This window comes from Ailuropoda melanoleuca, chromosome 2 (genome assembly GCF_002007445.2).
Source record: "Ailuropoda melanoleuca isolate Jingjing chromosome 2, ASM200744v2, whole genome shotgun sequence".
NCBI classification, from domain to species: Eukaryota; Metazoa; Chordata; class Mammalia; order Carnivora; family Ursidae; genus Ailuropoda; species Ailuropoda melanoleuca.
The window spans coordinates 75,941,819-75,966,384 of NC_048219.1; the positions used below are offsets into that span (position 1 = coordinate 75,941,819).

Below are 24,566 nucleotides of genomic sequence, written 5' to 3' on the forward strand. Positions count from 1 at the left end.
AAACTGTCAACAGATTCCCACCGCAGGAAAGCATTCCAAAAAGACACGAAGAAAAAATTGTTTTAGTTAATATGTTGATGGTTCCCAAGATCACTCTCAAGGTTGGGTAACTCAGTAGGAAGACTTACAGGACCCAGCCTGTAGTGGTAGTCATGGCTCTGATTTATTCCAGAGAAAGAAAAGCACAATCAGCAAAAGGAAAAGATACATGGGGCAAAATCTGGGGCAAGCCAGGTACAGACCTTCCAGGGCCCTCTTCCAGCTGAGTCCCACAAAATGCGCTTAAGTTCCTCCAATAAGGAGTTGTAACTCACAAATGGTACATGGCCAGGGTCCTTTACAGCACAACCATTGCTCCTTCTTTTCTTGGTCGTCTTGGCATCAAGGACCCAAAACCTAAAAAATTGTTTTTAAAGAGATTTTATTTTTCAGAGCAGTTTTAGGTCCACAGCAAAAATGACCAGGAAGTATAGTGTTCCCATAATACCCCTGTCATCATACACAAAGTATTACTCACTAGCAATATTCCATATCACAGTAGAACATTTATTACAATCAAAGAACCCACACTAACACATCATTGTCACCCAAAGTTCATAGTTTACATTAAGGTTCACTCTTGCTGTTGTATATTCTATGGGTTTTGACAAACGTATAAGACATGTATCCATCACTGTAGTATCATGCAAGAGTATTGCCACTGCTCTAAAAATCCTCTGTGCTCCACCTTTCTCTTGGTAACTGCTGATCTTTATGCTGCCTTCATAGTTTGACTTTTCTGGATGTCATACGTTTAGAATCATACAGCAGCCTTTAGAGATTGGCTTTTTCTACATAGTGATACGCGTTTAAGTTACCTCCATGTCTTTTCATGGCTGGAGAGCTCATTTCTTTTTAGTGCTGAATAATATTTCATTGTCTGAATGCACCACAGATTATCCATTTACCTACCTGGTTGTTTCGAAGTTTGGGCAACTATGAGTAAAGCTGCTAGAAACAGCTATGAGCAGTTTTTAGGTGAATATAGCTTTCAGTTCTTTTGGATATATACCAGGGAGGGCAATTGCTGGATCATATGGTAAGAGTACGTTTAGTTTTGTAAGAAACTGCCACTGTCTTCCAAAGTGGCTCTACCGTTTTGTATTATCATCAGCAATGAATCAGAGTTCCATCTGCTCCATACCCTCCCTAGCATTTGGTGGTGGTGTTAGTGTTCTTCATTTTGGCCATTCTCATAGGTGTGAAAGAGAACTTCAAACTTGCACCCCTGTGCCCCAGCTACAGATGGATAGTGGTATCCAATTGTTTTAATTTGCATTTCCCTGATGACATATGGTGTTGAACATCTTTTCATATGCTTATTTGCCATCCTACATCTTCTTTGGTGAGGTGTTTGTGAATTGGGTTGTTTCTTTTCTTTTTCTTTTTTTTACTTTTTTTTAAAAAAGTCTTATTTATTTAAGTAATCTTTATACCCAACATGGGGCTCAAACTCACAATCCTGAGATCAAGAGTTGGATGCTCTACCAAATGAGCCAGCCAGATGCCCCTTGACTTTTTATTTTTTAAATAAGTCCTACACCCAACTTAGGACTTGAACTCAGGATCCTAAGATTAAGGGTCACATGCTCTACTGATTGAGCCAGTCAGGTGCCCCTTCTTTTTGTTCACTTTAAAAGTCTTCGTATATTTTGGATAATAGTCCTTTATTAGGTGCGTCTTTTACAAATATTTTCTCCCAGCCTGTGGCTTCTCATTCTCTTGATATCTCACACCTTTTTAAATTGATATTTCTAAAATTTTTCATCAAAAGCTTAAGTGGTTGTAATGGAAATAATTTGCTGTAATTTATAAATATTGACATCTGACAATAATACTCTACTCCTTTAAAGATAGTCAACGAAATTAGGCATTTTAAAAACACCTGAAGCTGCTTTGGAAGTGAGAAATGCTCTCATTATTTTTTCTCCTTGATCTAGTATTTTCATTCCACTTCCCTCATAAAATTTTATCCTAACATTTTTATGTTCACATATCTTTTATTGGTCAAATGATTATATTTCTCTGTAAATAGAACCACATGTTTAAAAAAATTTTTAAACTTCCTAAGAGTATAAGGCTCTAAATTTTAAAACTTATTTTCTTCTATATGACTGTTTTAACAGCTACTTTAGTACACAACTAATCAAAATAGCAGAGATATATTATAAAAATTGATGTTTTAAAAACAAAGGCAACATTTTGTTGGAAATATATCTTTTAATGAGATGATATATAGATATACACTTTTTTTTTTTTTTAAGATTTGGTGGTGGGGGCGGGGGCACACCTGGGTGGCTCAGTTGGTTAAGCATCTGCCTTCAGCTCAGGTCATGATCTCAGGGTTCTGGGATGAAGTCCCACATACGGCTCCCTGCTCAGCAGGGAGTTGGCTTCTCCCTCTCCTTTAGCCCCTCCCCTTCCACTTGTGCTCTCTCACTCGCTGTCAAATAAATACATAAAATCTAAAAAAAAATTTAAAAGAAGTGGGATTCTGGAAAGCGAATCCCTTAAAACAATCTGAATATCCATACATCCAGGCAGACCTTACAAAACCATATGAATTGTATACTTCAGGAATTTTTAGAGGATAATATATCAAAATATATCAAAATATTCCATTTTCATAGTACACTGGCTTGAGAACCTTTTCTCAACTTGACAGGTCCGCTGAAAAAACAAAACTCAACTGAGTAAATTTAATTTAATTAATTTATTTCCTTATTTATTTTTGAGGGGGGTGGAAGGAGGAGAGGGAAAAAAGAATCTGAAGCAGGATCCACGCCTTGCGTGGGGCTCAATCTCACAACCCTGAAATCAGGACTTGAGCCAAAACCAAGAGTTGGACTAAGCCACACAGGCACCCCCAATTGAGTAAATTTAAAGATCTAATTAGCTTTTTTCTAAGGATCCGTAAGTGGGACAGTAGCCCATCTAGCAAATTGAAAGGAGGTCCTAGGAGTTGTACAAAATAGAAGGCTTTCATAGGCAGATAGAGGGTGCAAAAAGAAAGGTAAAAGATTTGATTCTTTCAAGCAGGGGTCTTATCAGGGCAGGGGTCTTATCAGGCTGATAAGTTCACAAGAGCTGATCAGGAAATTCCAGACTGATTGGTTTAAAATACTATTCCTAGACAGACCCTTAACTATAGAGAACAAACTGAGGTGGAGGGGAGGTGGGTGGGGGGATGGGCTAAATGGGTGATGGAGATTAAGGAGGGTGCTTGTGATGAGCACTGTTAGATGAAGTGATGAATCACTAAATTCTATACCTGAAAATAATATTACACTATATGTTAACTAACTAGAAATTAAATAAAAAATTGAAACAAAAAATTAATTAGTTAGTTAATTAAAATTCCGCTCCTAGAAGAGGCTGAAACTGCATTAGCTATTAAATCTTGGTGAGGCTTAGCACAAGTGACTCCATTTTGGGCCTGTTATTTCCAACAGGTCCTTGCTCATTTTTTTTTTCTTGCTTCCTCAGAATCTGGGTATGAACCTGGCTGAATCCACGTGACTCCTTCCCTATCTCACTCCGTTCTTTAAGCGGAGTGCCTGATTAGCTTAGTTGGTTGAGCACAGGACTCTTAATCTCAGGGTTGTGAGTTCAAGCTCCATGATAGGCATGGAACCTACCTAAAAACAAAACAAAAAACACATTCTTTTTGCTTTGGGTCTTACTGCTAACTGCTTGATTTTCTCTATGTTCCCCATTCAAATTCCAGTAAGAATCTGGAAACCCCAGCTCACCTCATTCAGAAGGAGCCATATCACAGGTCACCAGTTAGCATGTGGATCAACAGTAGTATCTCTGGCCAGACAGCCAAGGTCCCTTGGTATAAATCATGGCCACATGGGGCTGTCCTGTCAACAGCACTAGGAGTGAGACAATTAGAAGGGGCAATAGGTATGCAAAAGCCCCATACAGAGAAGGGGCTGTTATTCACAGTTATTCTCTCATATGATTTTCAAAGGTTTGAGATATAACCTCTGAAATATTCCTTATTTCTTGTTAACAGCTTAAAATAAATCTGGTATCAAGTTTATGACCCATCTGCTGAGTAAATCAATCCCATCTGTAATCCTGGCCATGCCACACAGTTGGCAGCCACACAGAAATGTCTCTGGCAAAACACTCTATCAGGATTTAGATTCCTAATGGGAAGTAAAAACTTAACAGATTTAGAAAATAAGACTGCAATAACATTTTAAAGGTGAATTTAGAACTTAATAAAAATGTTAAATGCTATTTAGGAAACAATAAAGGAAAACATTTAAGGTCATAGTATGTGTTAAGTCCTGTTCTAAGCATTAACTCATATCCTAAATTTGACTCACATAAAATCTGATGACGTAGATAATAATAACATCCCCCATTTTAACAGATGAGTTAATGAAAGCAGAGAAAAGTGAAATAACTTGTCCAAATTAAAATAATGGAGACAGAATTTAAACCCAGGGGGCCGCCTGGGTGGCTCAGTCAGTTAAGCATCTGCCTTCTCCTCAGGTCGTGATACCGGGGTCCTAGGATTGAACCCTATGTTGGGCTCTCTGCTCAGCGGGGAGCTTGCTTCTCCTTTTCCCTCTGCCTGCTGCTCCCCCTCCTCACTCTTTCTCTGCCAAATAAATAAATAGAATATTTTAAAAGGTTTTTTTTAATTAAAAAATGTATCAAGAGAAGAAAGTTTGTGTTTATATAGAGAACATGAGAAGAAATAAAACATTCTGTAGAGAACTCTGGAAGATGGTGAGAATAAGGGACTCACTATTTGTAATTGGTGTCTGAAGTTGGGGCGGTCCTGTAGGACTGAGCCCTTAACTATGCAGTCTGTGCTGAGTAGTTAGTATCAGAATCTAATTAAATTATAGAACACACAGCTGGTGTCTAGAGTTTGAAAATTGGTTGGTGTATGTGTTGGGGCAGGGGGGGAACCCACACATTTGGTGTCAAAAGTGAGTAGAGAGAGAAACAGTTTTCTAACTATTTACTTAGTACCTACTATGTGTCCATCCTTATGCCTAATGCTGGGAATGATTCCCTGAAAGGCACAGACCCTCCCTCTGGTGGCTGAAGATGACAAATGAGCAGATAATTACAGTATATTCAGAATTAGTATTCAGCCAGTATACATTTGTATGGCTGTACCAACTTTTCATATCACCCTTGAAAAAAAATTTAAGTAGTGCAATATTGACAAAGAGATCCCCGTATACATCATTTGTTCTTTCATGCGTCAGAGCTTTTGCACAGGTTAGCCTTAACTAGAATATCCTTTCCCTTTTATTTGCCTAGTTGACTCCTAATAATTTTTTAAGTAATCTCTATACCTAACAGGGGGCCAAACTCACAACCCCAAGATCAAGAGCCAACTGCTCTATGGACTGAGCCAGCCAGGTACCCCTAATAATTTTTAAATCTCAACTCATACCTCTTCTGATTCAGTACTTGGATATCATAACCAACAAACACCCTTGATTGTTCACATCAGCAACATTCCTGAATGTGCATACATTGTATCAGATTTTTAGTTCTTAGGTACTTCAGTCAATGGCTTCTTATGTTACTATAGATTTGTAGTTGTTCTAAATAGTAAAATGTTCAAAACACCAGAACATTTATTTTAGTTACACATGGCAGTTATTTTAACTCTTTACTCATGAATGATACATTAAAAAAAAAAGATTTTATTTATTTGAGAGAGAGAGAGAGGGTACACGCAGGGGGAGGAGGAGGGAGAGGGACAAGCCTACTCTGATCACAGAGCCTGAGGCAGGGCTCAATCCCACCACCAGAAATCATGACCTGAGCCAAAAATCAAAAGTCAGATGCTTAACTGACTGAGTTGATAGCAGCTATATTTATAATAGCCCANCTGAAAGGCACAGACCCTCCCTCTGGTGGCTGAAGATGACAAATGAGCAGATAATTACAGTATATTCAGAATTAGTATTCAGCCAGTATACATTTGTATGGCTGTACCAACTTTTCATATCACCCTTGAAAAAAAATTTAAGTAGTGCAATATTGACAAAGAGATCCCCGTATACATCATTTGTTCTTTCATGCGTCAGAGCTTTTGCACAGGTTAGCCTTAACTAGAATATCCTTTCCCTTTTATTTGCCTAGTTGACTACTAATAATTTTTTAAGTAATCTCTATACCTAACAGGGGGCCAAACTCACAACCCCAAGATCAAGAGCCAACTGCTCTATGGACTGAGCCAGCCAGGTACCCCTAATAATTTTTAAATCTCAACTCATACCTCTTCTGATTCAGTACTTGGATATCATAACCAACAAACACCCTTGATTGTTCACATCAGCAACATTCCTGAATGTGCATACATTGTATCAGATTTTTAGTTCTTAGGTACTTCAGTCAATGGCTTCTTATGTTACTATAGATTTGTAGTTGTTCTAAATAGTAAAATGTTCAAAACACCAGAACATTTATTTTAGTTACACATGGCANTAATAATAACATCCCCCATTTTAACAGATGAGTTAATGAAAGCAGAGAAAAGTGAAATAACTTGTCCAAATTGAAATAATGGAGACAGAATTTAAACCCAGGGGGCCGCCTGGGTGGCTTAGTCAGTTAAGCATCTGCCTTCTCCTCAGGTCGTGATACCGGGGTCCTAGGATTGAACCCTATGTTGGGCTCTCTGCTCAGCGGGGAGCTTGCTTCTCCTTTTCCCTCTGCCTGCTGCTCCCCCTCCTCACTCTTTCTCTGCCAAATAAATAAATAGAATATTTTAAAAGGTTTTTTTTAATTAAAAAATGTATCAAGAGAAGAAAGTTTGTGTTTATATAGAGAACATGAGAAGAAATAAAACATTCTGTAGAGAACTCTGGAAGATGGTGAGAATAAGGGACTCACTATTTGTAATTGGTGTCTGAAGTTGGGGCGGTCCTGTAGGACTGAGCCCTTAACTATGCAGTCTGTGCTGAGTAGTTAGTATCAGAATCTAATTAAATTATAGAACACACAGCTGGTGTCTAGAGTTTGAAAATTGGTTGGTGTATGTGTTGGGGCAGGGGGGGAACCCACACATTTGGTGTCAAAAGTGAGTAGAGAGAGAAACAGTTTTCTAACTATTTACTTAGTCCTACTATGTGTCCATCCTTATGCCTAATGCTGGAAATGATTCTCTGAAAGGCACAGACCCTCCCTCTGGTGGCTGAAGATGACAAATGAGCAGATAATTACAGTATATTCAGAATTAGTATTCAGCCAGTATACATTTGTATGGCTGTACCAACTTTTCACATCACCCTTGAAAAAAAATTTAAGTAGTGCAATATTGACAAAGAGATCCCCGTATACATCATTTGTTCTTTCATGCGTCAGAGCTTTTGCACAGGTTAGCCTTAACTAGAATATCCTTTCCCTTTTATTTGCCTAGTTGACTCCTAATAATTTTTTAAGTAATCTCTATACCTAACAGGGGGCCAAACTCACAACCCCAAGATCAAGAGCCAACTGCTCTATGGACTGAGCCAGCCAGGTACCCCTAATAATTTTTAAATCTCAACTCATACCTCTTCTGATTCAGTACTTGGAAATCATAACCAACAAACACCCTTGATTGTTCACATCAGCAACATTCCTGAATGTGCATACATTGTATCAGATTTTTAGTTCTTAGGTACTTCAGTCAATGGCTTCTTATGTTACTATAGATTTGTAGTTGTTCTAAATAGTAAAATGTTCAAAACACCAGAACATTTATTTTAGTTACACATGGCAGTTATTTTAACTCTTTACTCATGAATGATACATTAAAAAAAAAAGATTTTATTTATTTGAGAGAGAGAGAGAGGGTACACGCAGGGGGAGGAGGAGGGAGAGGGACAAGCCTACTCTGATCACAGAGCCTGAGGCAGGGCTCAATCCCACCACCAGAAATCATGACCTGAGCCAAAAATCAAAAGTCAGATGCTTAACTGACTGAGTTGATAGCAGCTATATTTATAATAGCCCAAAATTAGATACCCAAATGCCCATCAACAAATGATTGAACAAATTGTAGGAAATCCCACAGTGGCGTACTACTCAGTAATAAAAAAAAAAAAAAAAGAAAAGAAAAGAAAAGCCATAACCTGTTGATATAAGCAAATAAGGATAAATCTCAAGCTCATGCTGAGCTGAAGAAGCCAGGCAAAAAAGGAACTAAGCGTATGATTCCATTTATTTAAAATTCAAGAAAATGCAAACTGACAAAATGGCTGCCTGGGGATGGAGTTGGAGGGAGACATGGATTACAAAAGGCACAGAACTTTTGGAGGTGATGCAAGATTACTATCTTGATCATGGTGATGACTTAATGAGTGCAGTGTATCCCTGCAAAATTTGTATGTTGTAATTCTAACCTTCAAAGTGACCCTATTAGGAGGGGAGGCCTTCGGGAGGTGTTTAAATCACGAGGGTTGAGCCCTCATACATGGGATTAATGGTCTTATGAAATAAGACGCCAGGAGGTTCCCCACCCTTTCTACCATGTAAGTACAGCTAGAAGGTTCCAACTATGGTCCAGGAAGAGCATGTCCCTTGATCTTGGACTCTTTAGCATGCAGAACTGTGAGAAATAAATTACTGGTATTTATAAGCTATCCTGGTTGTGGTATTTTGTTATAACAGCATTAATGGACTAAGACAATGGGTGTGCACCTGTCAAAACAGAGCAAACAAATCTTCCAAGTTTTATCTATACGCAGTGTATTGTTCCTAAGTTAAATATCAATACAGTTTATTTTTAATGGGGATAATAGTAATATGTTCAGGCTGTTGTAGGGATTCATTGACTCTGCTAAGCACTTTTTTCATAATACCTGGCTCCCTTTGTCTGGTGCTACTGAGACTTTGATATTAAACCTCACCCTCTCTACTGAGCTCATTTCACTCAGAGTCTAGGGGTAAATGAGTATCTAAAACTACATAGATCACACGTGGTAAGGAATTTTTAAAAGATTATAGAATTTGGTAATTGGAGTGTCACTAGATAAACAATAAACTTATTATCCAGACAGAAAAATACACGTAAATAAAGGAAGAACGTGGTTCAAAATTCTTTTTCATTGTATTTTTAACTTGGTAATTCATTAGAGGTTGGAATCATCAGTTTTCCTTGGGAAGTACATTGGTATAAACCAATGTATGGAAAAACAGGATCTACTAGGAAGTGAAAAGCACTTCTCTCAAAGCTTCGGTTTTTAAAGTAAAATAAATTAGAAAGGATGATCACTCATGTACTGTCTAAATATTAGTCACTCCAGGGGCACTTGGGTGGCTCAGCAGTTAAGCATCTGCCTTCAGCTCAGGGCGTGATCCTGGCATTCTGGGATCGAGCCCCACATCAGGCTCCTCTGCTGGGAGCCTGCTTCTTCCTCTCCCACTCCCCCTGCTTGTGTTCCCTCTCTCGCTGGCTCTCTGTCAAATAAATAAATAAAATCTTTTAAAAAAATGAAAATNTTCTTCCTCTCCCACTCCCCCTGCTTGTGTTCCCTCTCTCGCTGGCTCTCTGTCAAATAAATAAATAAAATCTTTTAAAAAAATGAAAATAAAAAAATAAATATTAGTCACTCCATTCATTTATTATTATTATTTTTAAAAAGATTTTAATTATTTGAGAGAAAGGGAGAGTACAAGTGGGGGGAGGGGCAGGGGGAGAGGGAGAAGTGGACTCCCCCACTGAGCAGGGAGTCCTACTACACCTGTCTCCATCCCAGGACCCTGAGATCATGACCTGAGCTGAAGGCAAAGGTGTAACCAACTGAGCCACCCAGGTACCCCTCTAACCATTAATTAATCATTTATCTTTCCTTGCATTCTGTCATACCACAGTACCCCAGTTACCTACTACTTCTCTGTCTTCTCTCTCCTGCTGTTTCATCTTCATCCAGGTGTGGATTTTCCCCAAGATTTCTGTCTTACCATTTTCCCCTCTGTGTATAAGCCACTGAAAATTAAGATCTCCACTTTCAAACCTCCAACCCCAATAGTTTCTAGGAAACAGTAAATGATAAAAAGTGCCACAGGGGCACCTGGCTGGCTTAGGCCAAAGAGCATGCAACTCCTTCTCTTGGGTGGTGAGTTTGAGACCCATGTGTAGAGATTACTTAAATAAAACTTGAAGGGAAAAAAAAGTGCCACAGAAATCAAGTAGGATGAAGAGTGAAAAAGGTCACTGAATTTTGGCAATGGCAATTAGGATGACACTAAGTGAGCCATCCAAGGTTTTAAGTAGGGGTGTTACACTTTTGGAACGAAGAATCTGGCAGTACTCTGAAGAATGAATTGGAGCCAGAAAATATTAGGAATATTAATATCTAAAAGTAGATTTGGGGGTCATAGGTGTAATTATGTAATCCTTGGATTTAAATGTCATTAAATTCCTATGTTTCATCTTGGTATTCCAGGCACTGAACAGTGGCCTGATTCCACCCCAGCCATTACTCCCCCATCAGCACCTTACCCCGCTCCGGTACTGGACTATTTACCTTCTTCTAACAAGCCTGATCTTTCCTGCTACTACATAGCCTCAGGCTATTCTCTGCTGATAAAACTGCCGAGCCTGACAGCATCAGTATAGACTTAAGTGCTTCTCGCAGCCTTCTCTTAACCCCAAAAAAACACGAATCTCCTCTAGGTTAACAATAGCTTTTGAGTGACAGGACCGATTCTGACTAATTTTTACACCTCCTCCCGCCTGCCTCCTCCCTCCTCCCCCGCTCAGTGCCTCGCCCAGTGTTTACTACTCAGAATGCATGTGCAGAATGGATGAATTCGAGTAGGGACGAAAGAAAGGCCCCTAACAAAAGCTTGCAGAATTCTACCTGGCTCTACAGGTATAGTAGCTCTTTTAATGCTCAGATGTTTTAACAGCCTAGAACGATGTTTTCCAGTCTTAACAACTGAATAAATCTGGGCTCAAACAATAAATCCTCCGGCCGTACACTACACCCGGCAGACAGAAGCGTGTAACTATTGCATCGGAATCACATGGACGAATGAAGTCCTGATCATCAGCCTCCCTTCCAGAGAATCTTAATATTATGAACCCAAGAGCCTACGGTACTCCGTAGAAGTCAGTCACGAATTCGCAAGCATATATCCATGCGAACCCTTTCCTGCCTGGCTTTCAAGAAGAGAAACTGAGCCTCCAACCCAGATTCTAAAACATACAAATTGGGCCTTCAACCCCTGCCCCTGCCCCCAGATTCCCAGGGGAAATCTCCTAAGAGTCGGCACTGGAGACCACCGCAGCGACCGCAGCGTGCACAGAACGTGCGGAACTAGGAAGAGGAATTTCCAGCCCAGCTGGGCGTCTCTGATTGGCTGCTGGCTCAGCTTGGAACTCTGGGACGTGGGACGTCACATCCGCCGGGCCCGCCATCTTGTTCCCAGGGGCAGTTGGCGGAAGAGATCGCGCTCCGTGGCCGCCGGCTCGCCTTCTGCTGGGAGTTCTCGAGGCCCGCGTCTCGGCGTCTGCTTTCGATCCAGGGTCCTTTTGTCGGCGTCCCCGTTGCCCTCTCTCATCCAGCTGGGGGACAGCGAGGCGGCCCCCTCTCCTGACGGCGTTCCATGGAGTAGGGTCCCGGACCGTTGTCCCGAAGAGCGAGATCGAGCTTGGCCCCCTCCCCCTCCCTTCTCCCTCCCTCTTTCCTTCCGCCGCAACATGGCTAACAACAGCCCCGCGCTGACAGGCAACTCGCAGCCGCAGCACCAGGCGGCCGCGGCCGCGGCTCAGCAGCAGCAGCAGTGCGGCGGTGGCGGCGGCGGCGCCACCAAGCCGGCGGTCTCGGGCAAGCAGGGAAATGTGCTGCCGCTGTGGGGCAACGAGAAGACTATGAACCTCAACCCCATGATCTTGACCAATATCCTGTCGTCGCCTTACTTCAAAGTGCAGCTCTACGAGCTCAAGACCTACCACGAGGTGGTGGACGAAATCTACTTTAAGGTACGAAGAGTCTAGGCCTGGGGGGCCAGGGGGCGGGCGGGTTAAGTTCCGAGGAGGGGTTAGAGGAAACGGGCGGAGGCGGCCCTTGCAGTGTGAGCTTTTGTAGGTGCGGGAGGGTTGGGTGGGGGAGCGGTGGTCAGTAGTCTGCCTGGGAGGGGTCAAACTGGGGCCGCCCCCTCATTTCATTTTCAAATTTTTAGGGCTGGGAAAGCCCGCCACTATTGAACTCTTCCTCCCCCCAACCTCCTGCCCACCCCTGGGGGGAGTTGGACGGGAGGGGTGGGGGAGGGGAGAAAAGAGTAACTGAATCCTTTCCAGTTTACAGCTTTAAAATTATTCCTTTTGACGTGGATCTACTCGGCGCCAACTTGTTGGTGCTTCTCCCGCTCACCCTGGGCCAGGGCGTGTATTGACTTCAATGTTGGCCTCGTGTTGTTGGTATTCTCTATCCGATCCAGACAGGGAAATGGTCAGTGCGTGTGTCGGGTGGGGGTGGGAGGGTTGAGGGTGGAGAGGTGCCAGGGCAAGAGGTGTACAGAAGGCCTGGAAATTTTCCCAGCAGGAAGTCAGGAGTAAGTGGTCTCAGTTACTTGTGCATTGGGCTTGTTTAGAATTATCTGGGCCCTGGGCTTCTGCGGCAGGGTCGGTGCTGGCTTGGCTGTGCTGGGGAGCTCACCTGGCGCCTCCTCACTGCACTCTTGTCTCAGTTCTTGTTTCGTTAGCAGGATTGACTCAGTCTTGCAGCGAGGCTCGGAGCAGCCCAGGGTCGCAGGTAGAGGTATGCACTATTAATCATGCTCAATCGCCATAAATGCATTTCCCTGGTTAAATGAACGGCTAATTAGGTATTTTTTGGCCATTGGTTTTGGGCTTTTCTTCACCAACTAGATAGCTTTTCTCCACTTCCCTGCAAATTATGTAGTTCTAAAAATATCTTCCAGGCCTCTTAAGGTTAATTAATATATCTAAAGGAATATTAATAATAGTCTTAATGATCTTTAAATATTTTAGCTAGAGCATCTAACAAAATACCATCTGTTTTGTGTATTGACTCTTAAAACATTTGACAGACCACATAAAGTATTTTCTGTGATCTGAACGTACCTGTAGAGGTGTTAGCAAGAGGAAATTCTCTTTATTTGCTTTTAGGTTATATTTTGTCCACATTCTTCCCCCACCCCACCCCCTTAAGTGATTAGGTTATTGAAGGATTTTGAGGTACTAGTTGTTTTTGATAGAAAAATTATATTTTGAGAATACAGTTCATCTTTGGGTATGTAAAGTACACTGAAATTTTGTTATTCTTTTACAAGAATATTGTAAGTGTAATACTATGAACTAGGTTTTTTAGCTTTTAAAAGGTAAGGCCTTTTTCAGCATGAATACAGTATGGTGAATATTCTTATTTGTGTAGTAAACAATTGAAAATTGGGTTCCTGCTTTTGGCAGCAGGTTCTGTTTAATAATACAGGCAGATGTTCATGTGATAGAGGAAAAAGCTTGTTTTCAAATTCAAATACTGTGTTTTGAAACAACTTAAGATTGTTCTAGAAATTATTTAAATTTAGTTATAAAACTAAAGATCCAGACTTTGTTATCAAGATGTCCAGATTAAATAATCATTGAAATACGTAGGCTTCTAGTTTTAAGTTGATTTCGTGTTGCATCTGCCCCTTTGGCTAGCCTTTAAGGAATTGAAACATCTTTCATACAGCAAAGTGGGGGAAGGAAATGAAACCGTAAAGCAGTGCTGAGCATAATAGTGTAGTGCTTACATTTAAATGCATGCTTTTCTGTCTGAAGCCACTGAAAAAAAAAACTATAAAAATGTAACCACGGTTGGGTAAAAATACTGTTTTATAAATGCATACTGAAAGAACAGGATATTATTTTGATTTTGTTTTAAATTAAGAAATATAGATCTTATCTTTCTAAAAGACCTTGAGTTATATGTTATCGAGCTAATATTCTTTCTTTGCTATTTTTAGGTAAAGTATGTGGTTTTTATAGGGTACTCACCTCAACAAAGATAATACTGTATCGATCATACCTAATGTAATGACTAGTCACACTCAGTTTTTAACAGTTTATATTCTGGGGAAAAATTGAATTGGTTCACATAATTAGGCTGAAAATAAATTACTAACAAGAATGATCTGTGTAGGTGTGGCCTTGTAATTTCATCTCTAATCAGGAATGAACATAATGCCTGTTCATGGTAAAAAAAAAAATGTACAAATAAAGTTCCATAATTTTGTATTGGAAGTAACTTGTTACTGTTTTAACATACATACTTCAAGTCATTTTTCTTTATTTTATGTAGAATTTTAAATCACCGTAAAGGGTATTAAATTTTTTTGGAAGAAAATACTTAAACTTCATTGATAAACTTTTTGCTTCAAGTTGGAGCCTTAAATCCATTTTAAAATGAGAATTTTTATTTTGTTAACAACTCATAATAAGATACAAAACTGATATATTAAATATTTTTTACAAGGATATGAGACTCCTACAAATCTCTTGGCTCCACAAGTATCAGCTCTCTGCAAAGCTATTTTAATGGGATTTCTGCTCATAAAACTGTTAAGGTTTTGTTAAACTCTGGCAGTTTTATTGGTGCTTTTTAAAAGCTAAGCAGTTTTTCAAAGATGGTTTACATAATGTATGTAAACAAAATATATGTATCATGTCAAAATTACCAGCTTCCAACCTTTTGGAAGAAGCTGCTCTGTTATGGACTTGGGTTTACTTTAATCATAGTTCTTTAAAAAATTCGAAGTATGAATGTTTGTTGTGTTCCTTTTTTCTATTTCAGGTCACGCATGTTGAACCGTGGGAGAAAGGAAGCAGGAAAACAGCAGGCCAAACGGGGATGTGCGGAGGGGTAAGTAGAAGTACGTGCATTTTTCAGTTTTTCTGTGTCTGATAACTAAGTTTAAAATTAGGAAACTAAAAGTGACAGTTATTCAAATGACAGTTGGCAAAGCTTAGAAGTTTGTTTTGTTTTGTTTTGACCTAAATTCAAGTGTCTGGTGAATGGGGTTAGAAAGTTGCTGTGTATTAATGCTCCATTCTTAGTTCTGAATTATATCTTGTTATTATTACCTAATGGGGTTAATCAGTTGGTGTTAAATATCAGTTATTTTACTACTTTTTCTTACCTGTTTCTCCTAAAGGTTCGAGGTGTTGGAACAGGAGGAATTGTTTCTACAGCTTTCTGCTTGTTATACAAATTATTTACTCTAAAGCTAACTCGTAAGCAAGTGATGGGTCTCATAACACACACAGACTCTCCATATATTAGAGCCCTTGGATTTATGTATATAAGGTAAGCATGCATTTATCTACATTTCCATTAAATACATCATTTTAATTCACATAAGCCTAATCAGTCTTTTGTAATTCTAGGTACACACAGCCCCCTACAGATCTGTGGGACTGGTTTGAATCCTTCCTTGATGATGAAGAGGTATGTCAGCAAGGGTAATAATTAGTTTTCTTCTGATTACTCTCATGTTTTTATATCTTTTATTTATCGGAAGTTTAATGTTTTTCAGAATTTTCTGTAGTTAAATTTATTTCACTCATACTCTTGGAATTGCTGTCCTTTTACTAAGACTTAGTGGATTTTATATATCTTAGGTTAACTTTCTTAAATGTTCTTTTCTTATTTCTTAATTGTTTAAATGGTTTTGGTAACTATTGAAATTTTTTTCTTTCTAATGGCGTTTTGTACTTTGCATTGATCTTGACTTGTACAGTTGATGGTGACTTTTTAAGTGGGCCATGCTCAACATTGAGGTGTTAAGACATGCGCATACAATACTAATTATAGCGCTTTATTCTCTTGGAACTTTTCAGCTCTGTATGCTTTAACTTCTTCCACAAATTAATACTCCCACCTGGTAGAAGTGCAGAATTGAAGAGCTGGGTGGGATTTAAATAGGGTGAGAGTTTAGAAGATTTATTCAAAATGATCAAAATATTTCAATTTTAGCTTTCTGACTCCTAATGTGTTATACTTATTTATAAAGCCAAAAGAAAACCTTAAAATTAGTACTTCAGGTTCTTGTTTTTTAATTAAAAAGATTTTTTTTAAGGTAAGCTGCACACCCACTGTGGGCCTTGAACCCAGGACCCCGAGGTTAAGAGTCATATGCTCTTAAAACTGAGCCAGCCAGGTGCCCCTTTTTGTTTAATTATAAATCTAGTTTGCCACTCAAGCTAACAAGGTTGAGCTTGTTACATTTGTTCAGGAAACAAAAGTTACTTTCAGAAACATTGCTGTGTCATATTTAAATCATATATGTATTAACACGGTGAAGTCCAAGATCTTAAAAGGTACTTAACACATTACCTGTATTGTCCATACATATGCCCCCACCACTTTGTCTTTTAAGGTTCATAAAGTAAACTTTGAGTGCTGTGCTTCAGTAGTCCCATTTAAAACATTTATCCAAAGAATTTGTTGAATTAAAGGAGAGTTGTAATAGAGATCTTTCTAGTGTGTTTTTATTATGTGCACACCTAAAAAAATCTCACTCTTGTAGACATGGAGAATTTTTGTCTGCATTTTTTGGCAGGGGCTGTTTACTGAATTGTTCATATTTCTGAAGAAGCAAAAAAATGTATTAGGTGATAAATCACAATCTTTAAAGTTGTTTTTCTTTTTAGATGAGATTTTTCAGGCCAAAGCACTTCTCCCTTCTATATTTAAAAAGCATGTCCCTCTTCATAATTGGTATTGTATTAGGTTTATTTCTGAATGCTTCAATTTATCTGTTTTTTATTGTATTTACAAACCTGAGGATCTCTATTTAAGCTAACTTATTGTTTTCTTCCTTAGATATCTGCAGCGATTATATTTGGAAATACTGTATATCTGAACACTTAAATGTGTGTGAGTGCAAGCAGTTTTACCTTTAGCTCTTGTTTTCCTGTTTAGATAACAAATCTCACTTTCCTTGTGTGCTTGCACTATAGGTTTGGGACTGACAATAGCTGACTAACATGTCCTGAGCTGTGAGAGGGCATAGCAAGAAGGCCTTCATGCGGTAATGACCCTTTTCAGAGACAATGGTCATCATGGATTATGCGTTTCCAATTATTTGTTCATTTATTTATTTTCTACATAACTCTAAATTAGAAACCTCACTGCTTCATGGCAGTTGGTTTGCTATTGCTTCCAGTTTTATTAGGGCTTCATTTTATATTAGAGCTGTTAAAAGATAATCTTTAGACAGGATTGTCTGAAGTAGTTCATATGTAGTTAGGCTACAGTGCTAGGAATGATGTGTGCAAACGGGTCCACAGAAAGAAATACATACTTAGTAGGTATGTGGAATGTTAATTTAAGTTTATTGTTCCACAGAGTTTAGTAATGTAAGGGGCTGGTGCATATTCCTTTTAACTGAGTGAGATCAGTGCTCTTTATGCCCATGAGGCTGCAGGATTTGTTCTCACCTGCATGCACACACTAAGCCCAAATATTTCTCTGTATCATTCATTACCAGATTAGTAGGGTACACAAATTACAATTTTTGTTAGAATTTTTTTGTATTTGAGATTCCAAAGATGGTAATATTTTTATAGTATTCATATATATGTTGAAATTATTTTTTTTGACGGCTAGGGTATCTTTTGTGTTTTTATAGGACCTAGATGTGAAGGCTGGTGGAGGCTGTGTAATGACCATTGGAGAAATGCTACGGTCTTTTCTCACAAAACTGGAGTGGTTTTCTACTCTGTTTCCAAGAATTCCGGTTCCAGTTCAGAAGAATATTGATCAACAGATTAAAACCCGGCCTAGAAAAATCAAGAAAGATGGGAAGGAAGGTGCTGAGGAAATAGATAGACATGTTGAACGCAGGCGTTCAAGGTAATGTACCTCTTGGAATTACTTTAAAAATAGGCTTTGTACAAAGGTCCTTGGAAATCTGGCAAATTCTCAGGAAATCCTGTGTTTGCTGTTCATCTTACGAGTTTGTCACTTTTAACCCCAAAGGTCATTTTCTGCCTTTGGGGTCCTTCAGTTACCTTTAATATGTCGGTGTAAGTGGGGTATCTAAATAACACAAAAGTTAAATTTTTAGGATATGTTTTATTTGTTGACATTTTCTTCTTCCTTTCTTAAATATAGGTCTCCAAGGAGATCACTGAGTCCACGGAGGTCCCCAAGAAGATCAAGAAGTAGAAGCCATCATCGGGAGGGCCATGGGTCTTCTAGTTTCGATCGAGAATTAGAAAGAGAGAAAGAACGCCAGCGACTAGAGCGTGAAGCCAAAGAAAGGGAGAAAGAAAGGCGAAGATCCCGAAGTACTGATCGAGGTTTGGAACGCAGGCGGAGTAGCAGGAGTAGGGAAAGGCATAGAAGCCGTAGTCGAAGTCGGGATAGGAAAGGGGATAGAAGGGACAGGGATCGGGAAAGAGAGAAAGAAAATGAGAGAGGTAGAAGACGAGATCGTGACTATGATAAGGAAAGAGGGAATGACCGAGAAAAGGAGCGGGAGCGGTCAAGAGAACGGTCCAAGGAACGGAGAAGTAGGGGTGAGGTAGAAGAGAAGAAGCACAAAGAAGATAAAGATGACAGGCGGCATAGAGATGACAAAAAAGATTCCAAGAAGGAGAAAAAACACAGTAGGAGTAGAAGCAGAGAAAGAAAACACAGAAGTAGGAGTAGAAGTAGAAATGCAGGGAAACGAAGCAGAAGCAGGAGCAAAGAGAAATCAAGTAAACATAAAAATGAAAGTAAAGAAAAATCAAATAAACGAAGTAGAAGTGGCAGTCAAGGAAGAACTGACAGTGTTGAAAAATCAAGAAAACGGGAACATAGCCCCAGCAAAGAAAAATCTAGAAAGCGTAGTAGAAGCAAAGAACGTTCCCACAAACGAGATCACAGTGATAGTAAGGACCAGTCTGACAAACATGATCGTCGAAGGAGCCAAAGTATAGAACCAGAGAGCCAAGAAAAACAACATAAAAACAAAGATGAGACTGTGTGAAATTTTTTTTGTAAAAGTGGATCACATTGAATCCTATAAATGTTTGATTAAATCTGCTTTCTTTTTCTTCCTCCCAAGTTGAGATTGTGCAGTAGTTAACGCACTCTTCAAGCTCCCTGTAGGCTGCATTTTCATTTCCTCTTTTGTGTAGGGAAGTGCCTTTGTAATCCCATTTATTGCATTGATGTTTTCACCCAATTGTTGAGTTTGATACATGATGCACAGATTGTTCTTGCATTTTTATTGTTTAATTGTTTTTGAGATGTACAGTCTGTACATATGTCCTGAAAATGTTTTAATTCCTTTGGCATGGTTGCCATGTTGGTTAAATTTGTATAAGGCAATAAACTGCCACTAATTCTATTTCTGTTTTGTAGGTGTGGGATTATGGTTTGTGTACTGAAGTTAGCATGGCTGTGCTTTTCATAATAGAATGCTAAAGACTTTGAGAATGGATCTTGGATGTCTATTATAGGAGAATTTTGTGCTTTCAGTGTACATGAAGGCAGCAGTTGTAGGATTAACATTCTTGTCCACTGTATATTATCTTGGAAGGCTCTTGTTAATATGTTACACTTAATATTCTCCACAGTTAACTTCAGAGAGATTCAGGACAAGCTAGTTTCTGATGCCGAGGTTTCAATTAGGCTGTGATTTGATCAAAAGTCCTTTTAGCATTCTACCTCAAAGGGACACTGTTAGTATGCCTAAAATTTATTCCCTTAGTTTTCCTTTTTTATTTGAAAAAACACATGACATGTAATCTTTTTTCTTAAATTTCTCAGATTTTAAAGTACTATATTAAAGGAAAAAATTAATGTCTAAAGCTTAGCATTCTTGCAGCAACCCTATACTAATGTGATGAAATTGGGAGAGGGTGGGGCAGATGAGTAGAGAAATAGATTCAAGCCTCAAGCTTCCAAAGCATTTTTATAAATGGGAAAAACTTAAATTATGAGACAGCTTGATATAGTGTCCTTTTTTTAAAATTCAAAACTTTTTTTATTGATAATGAAGATTGCTGTTTGAGTTTTTAAACTTAATCTAGAGCAGAGAAGTATTAAAAGTAATGCTATGCTGCATTATTTAAGATTATCAGCAAATTATTTGATAGATTGTTCTTACGACTTGTATTCTGATTACAGAGAACGATCATGAGTGTGGAATAAATACCGGATTAAATCCTTTCTTCTGGGTGTTGGCTTTTCCCCCATTTGTCAACATTTTTTTTAAGTATTTTTATTGTGGAAATTGATACAGTGTTAGAGTCACACTTTGTGTAGAGGGATGGATATCTCAGTGCCCAGATGACAAGTGAATTTTAAACGTGTAGACTAGAATTGGACATATGTGATAGTAATCTTACTAGAGTTCTTAATATTGGCAGTTCCCTTCGTCAGTGGGTGTTCTGTGTGTCACTAGGTTGTTCTTTCGATTGGGTGATCACTTAGTTTTCACTTCAAAGGTGCTTTTTGAGATACTTTGCACTTGGATTACATATTAGAATCATTTAAAATTTGGACTTGAAGTAAGTTTTATAACTCATCCAATTTTTTTTAGAACAAGAAATTGAGGTGCAAGGTGATGTGTTCAGTCAATGCCAAGACTAAAAGTGAGTGTTCCAGACAGTGTATACCATATTGACATGTTTTATCTCACTGTTTATATTGGCCCACTTGATGGGCACGCGGAAGCCACCTTGCAAACGTGTTTAATGGGGCAAACAAGTACATTTGGAAGAGTCCTTCATATGTGGGCCTAACATTTGTACCTACCTAACTCCAGAAAAATCTCATTAAATGAAGGAATTCCTCTCTGAAAAAATGCTATGCTTTTTTTTTTAAATTAGTAGAAGATTCAGTCATCTTGCCTTTTAATTGAGCATCGAGTGAATTGACACTAGACATAGAAGTTAGAAAAGTATTTTTAAGTAATGAAAGATTAACCGAACATTGACAATGTTTTAGCATACCTAAATGATGGTGCTACTCCTAAATTCAGTTCCACCTGAAATGTTAATTTAACTCTTTTAGGTAAAGTGTGGCAAGAATTTACTTCAAATAGAGATGAAAATACTATCATAAGCTGTATTTGATTTATGATTTTTGATGTTAAGCTTGCTCTTGAACAGTTTGATAAGTTGTAGAACATGTTAATACTAATTGTTGCCAAATATATACATGGTTTAATTTGGGCAGTGGCTTCCTGAAAGACTGGGAACAAGTGGCTGTGAAAGACCTCTCAGAATTATTTCTTACAACATGAGCAAACCTGAAAAGCTTTTGATAGAACGTTATAAATAGCCTCCATCCAGTGTTAGTTCTCGGCTTACTGAAATGACTTTGCCTTTTCATGTATTAATATCTTTCATCTGTTTTCTAATGTTCTGTTTGCAATTAAATACTATACATGGGCTAGTATATTATCAATCTTGAAATTTTAATATAAAATCTTCATTTTAATGCCCAATTTATAATCTGTTTGTTGAGTTTAGTGCCTTAGTTCCTCTGAGGCAGTGGTTCTTAACCTTTGAGTTATGGGCTTCTTTTTAGAAATCTAATGAAAGCTACAAATCATGTCTAGAAAAATGAAAGTACTCTAAAATTGCATGCAATTTGGAAAGAGCTAAACTGCCCTAGGGCTTTTGTGCTGTTTACCTTTTTTTTTTTTTTTTTTAAAGCTGTGATTAGGTGAACAATAGTAGTTGGGAATGAATAGCAAGTTTAAGTTCCTGAGACTACCAGAGGTGGTAGTTTTCCGTTTTTTGGTTTTTGGTTATTGGTTTTTTGCTTAAAAGGTGAAATGGGGGGAAAACTTAATGGTACTCAATCATTTTCCCCAAATGAGTTGTCCTTTATGAATACAGTTTTTAATTTGGAAAAAGATGAGGCTCAGACAGGCAGCTTAGCATTTTCGACTGATTCCAGTATGCAACCTGGATTATACAACTGACTAGCTGGCCGGTTCTCACTGGTTATATTGGCCAACTAATGGACTTTATTTTTTTTTTATTTTTTTTTTTAAAGATTTTATTTGCTAGAGTGCGAGCATGAGCGGGGGAGGGAGAAGCATGCTCCCCTCTGAGTAGGGAGCCTGATGCAGAGCTCAATCTCAGGACCCTGGGATCATGACCTGAGCTAAAGGCAGACGCTTAACCAACTGAGGCACCCAGGCGTCTCTGGCCCACTAATGGACTTTTAAATTAGTTCTGGTTCTAATCTGATTCTATCATGGAAATGCTGTAGTCAGCCTTGAGCAACTAATCTGATTACGGGAAGAGCTTATTTTTATGGAAAAGGAAACACTTCTTCCTGATAGTCTGTCTCTGAAATTCCTTCCATCCTGTGGGATCTCACAGCACTTCACAAATACTACTGAAGTGGCATTTTTCATTTTAGGATCACTGGCTATCAACATTTATTACTGTAGGAAGCATGACAGTGAATAAAAACTGAAAAATGTTACTCTTGTAGCCGACTTAAAATCCATGGTTTCTCAGAGCATTAATAGTCAAATTTCTATTACATAGTCTTGATCCGTAACGTATTGCACAGGTAGAATGTGTTCAGGGTAGGGAAGGTGGTTGTCAGCATGTTAAAAAAATCGAGTTCTATTTGCTCAAATATAACAGTTGACCTTAAAGCATTTCATATAATACACAAACCATGTGCGTTTTTTTTTTTTTCTTCTCACAAGGATCAGGAAAGGAAAAGCCATCATAAGGAAATCTTCACTTAAGCTTCCCTGATGTACAAATACTTAAAATCCACTAGGCTAAAGCTGATTTTCCTTGGTCAGTACTTGTTCTGGCCATTCTGAAGCTGAATTATTTCTCCATTGGGTCCTTGGATTTAGTCAATCCCTGCAAAATCCACCAGCCCTGGCCTCCTAACATCCCCAGTAAATTAACAGTCTGAATGAGAGAAAAAGAGCTTGCTGAGCAAATGCAAGAGAAGTCCTCTTGCCTGTTCTACTTTCCTCCTATTTAGAAAATTTTAAGTCACCAGTGTCCTTAATAGTACCAAAAGGTGAAATTTCTCAAGATCTGGGTTCATGCAGCCAGTCCAGGTACTGGTTCAGTGAGCATGCCTTCCAGAATTATGCTCTTGTCTCTGATGCCCATTCTAGGAAGTTGAGTTATACTGAGACTTGTGCAGGGACTGCGACTGATTGTGGATGTGCCATTTATCAATTTATTCTCAGTTCCCAAATCCCTCTGTTCTGCTTTGTGTTACTGGGGCTGTGCCCTCCAGACATTTCCTTTTGCCTGCTAGCACAATACCCAGATTATCAAGAGAGGACACTGAAGGGATGCTGCAGAAGAAAGGAGCTTCTCATCCTGGTTCTGGTGTGTGTGCTTTTTTCTTGCTTCTGTAGTGGGGGGTGGGGGGCAGCGGCACCTCCTGGGAGAGTGCTTCCCAGCAAGTGCACTGGTCCCCCTGCCAACTTCCCAGTTAGTCTTCAGGCAACTTTCCAGCAAGGCTCTTAGGCAGCCCAGTGGGTTCCTTCCAAACTACTTTTGTTGACACCCTCTCCAGCCCTGGGCTTCAGTAGCAAACAGTGGGTCACAACCACACCCTCTCCAACAGTGTATCCCTATCTTGCAAAGGAACCTGTTCCAAATGTGTTCCTTACTTGGGTCACTTCCACATAATGGCTGCTCCTATAGCCACTATTGCTGTATTCTTGAGTTCTCTTTACCCTTAGTAATTAATCCCCTGTGACTGGGTACTAGTTCTCTATACCACAGTTTGCCTGTTCAAATTACTGTGTCTCGGGTTTGGACTGGGCCCTGACTGGTACGGTGGATTAAGATACCAATCAGAAGGGTACCCGCCTCATTAGACTGATTGATAACTCTTTTTTTTTTTTTTAAAGATTTTATTTATTTATGTGACAGAGAGACAGCCAGTGAGAGAAGGAACACAAGCAGGGGGAGTGGGAGAGGAAGAAGCAGGCTCATAGCGGAGGAGCCTGATGTGGGACTCGATCCCATAACGCCGGGATCACGCCCTGAGCCGAAGGCAGACGCTTAACCGCTGTGCCTCCCAGGCGCCCCTGGTTGATAACTCCCAATGTGGTGTGGTATAAAGGGCTCGGTGCATTAAGTTTGCTGAAACTAGTGAATCAGACCAGCTTCTTAACAGAATTTTGACTGAGAAGTAGTTATAGTCCAGTCCTTAGAAGAATGGATAAGACTTGTGTAGTTGTCATATGAGGACGCCCACATGAAAGAGATGGCACAATAAATACCCTCTAGCTGCCTTGCTTCCTGCTGACGTTGTTGTTTTGGTTTTTTGTTTTGTGTTGTGTAGTTTTTGGGGGATGGTGTGGTCACTGGATATGCTTGTGATTTCTGCTTTCCTAAAATGGCCTGAGTTTCTCTTCCTTGGGACACACAAGCTGGTTTCTTTAATCATAACCGTCAGAGATCCCTGATCAGTGAAGGTCTGTCTTCCTGGTATCTCCTTGACATTTAATTCTTATCTGTGCTCAGCAACAGTAAGAAAATGTCATCTATTTGATTGGACCTGGCAAAGAAGTTCTAAGTGCAATTGCTTTTC

General features: G+C 39.2%; 1 protein-coding gene across 2 annotated transcripts; it reads left to right on the forward strand.

The window, feature by feature from the left end:
* The first annotated feature begins 11,433 nt into the window (after positions 1–11,433).
* Positions 11,434–20,188, forward strand: PRPF38B (pre-mRNA processing factor 38B). Of its 2 annotated transcripts, XM_034654009.1 has the most exons (8): positions 11,434–12,001; positions 12,320–12,470; positions 12,727–12,779; positions 14,817–14,885; positions 15,178–15,329; positions 15,410–15,470; positions 17,656–17,879; positions 18,141–20,188. In XM_034654009.1, exons 1-8 carry the CDS (start codon positions 11,720–11,722, stop codon positions 19,000–19,002), a joined length of 1,854 nt encoding a protein of 617 aa, XP_034509900.1. In that variant the 5' UTR covers positions 11,434–11,719; the 3' UTR covers positions 19,003–20,188. The 2 variants fall into 2 exon arrangements, with proteins under 2 accessions (XP_034509900.1, XP_019655200.2); XM_019799641.2 differs by lacking the exons at positions 12,320–12,470; positions 12,727–12,779.
* Positions 20,189–24,566: the final 4,378 nt, after the last annotated feature.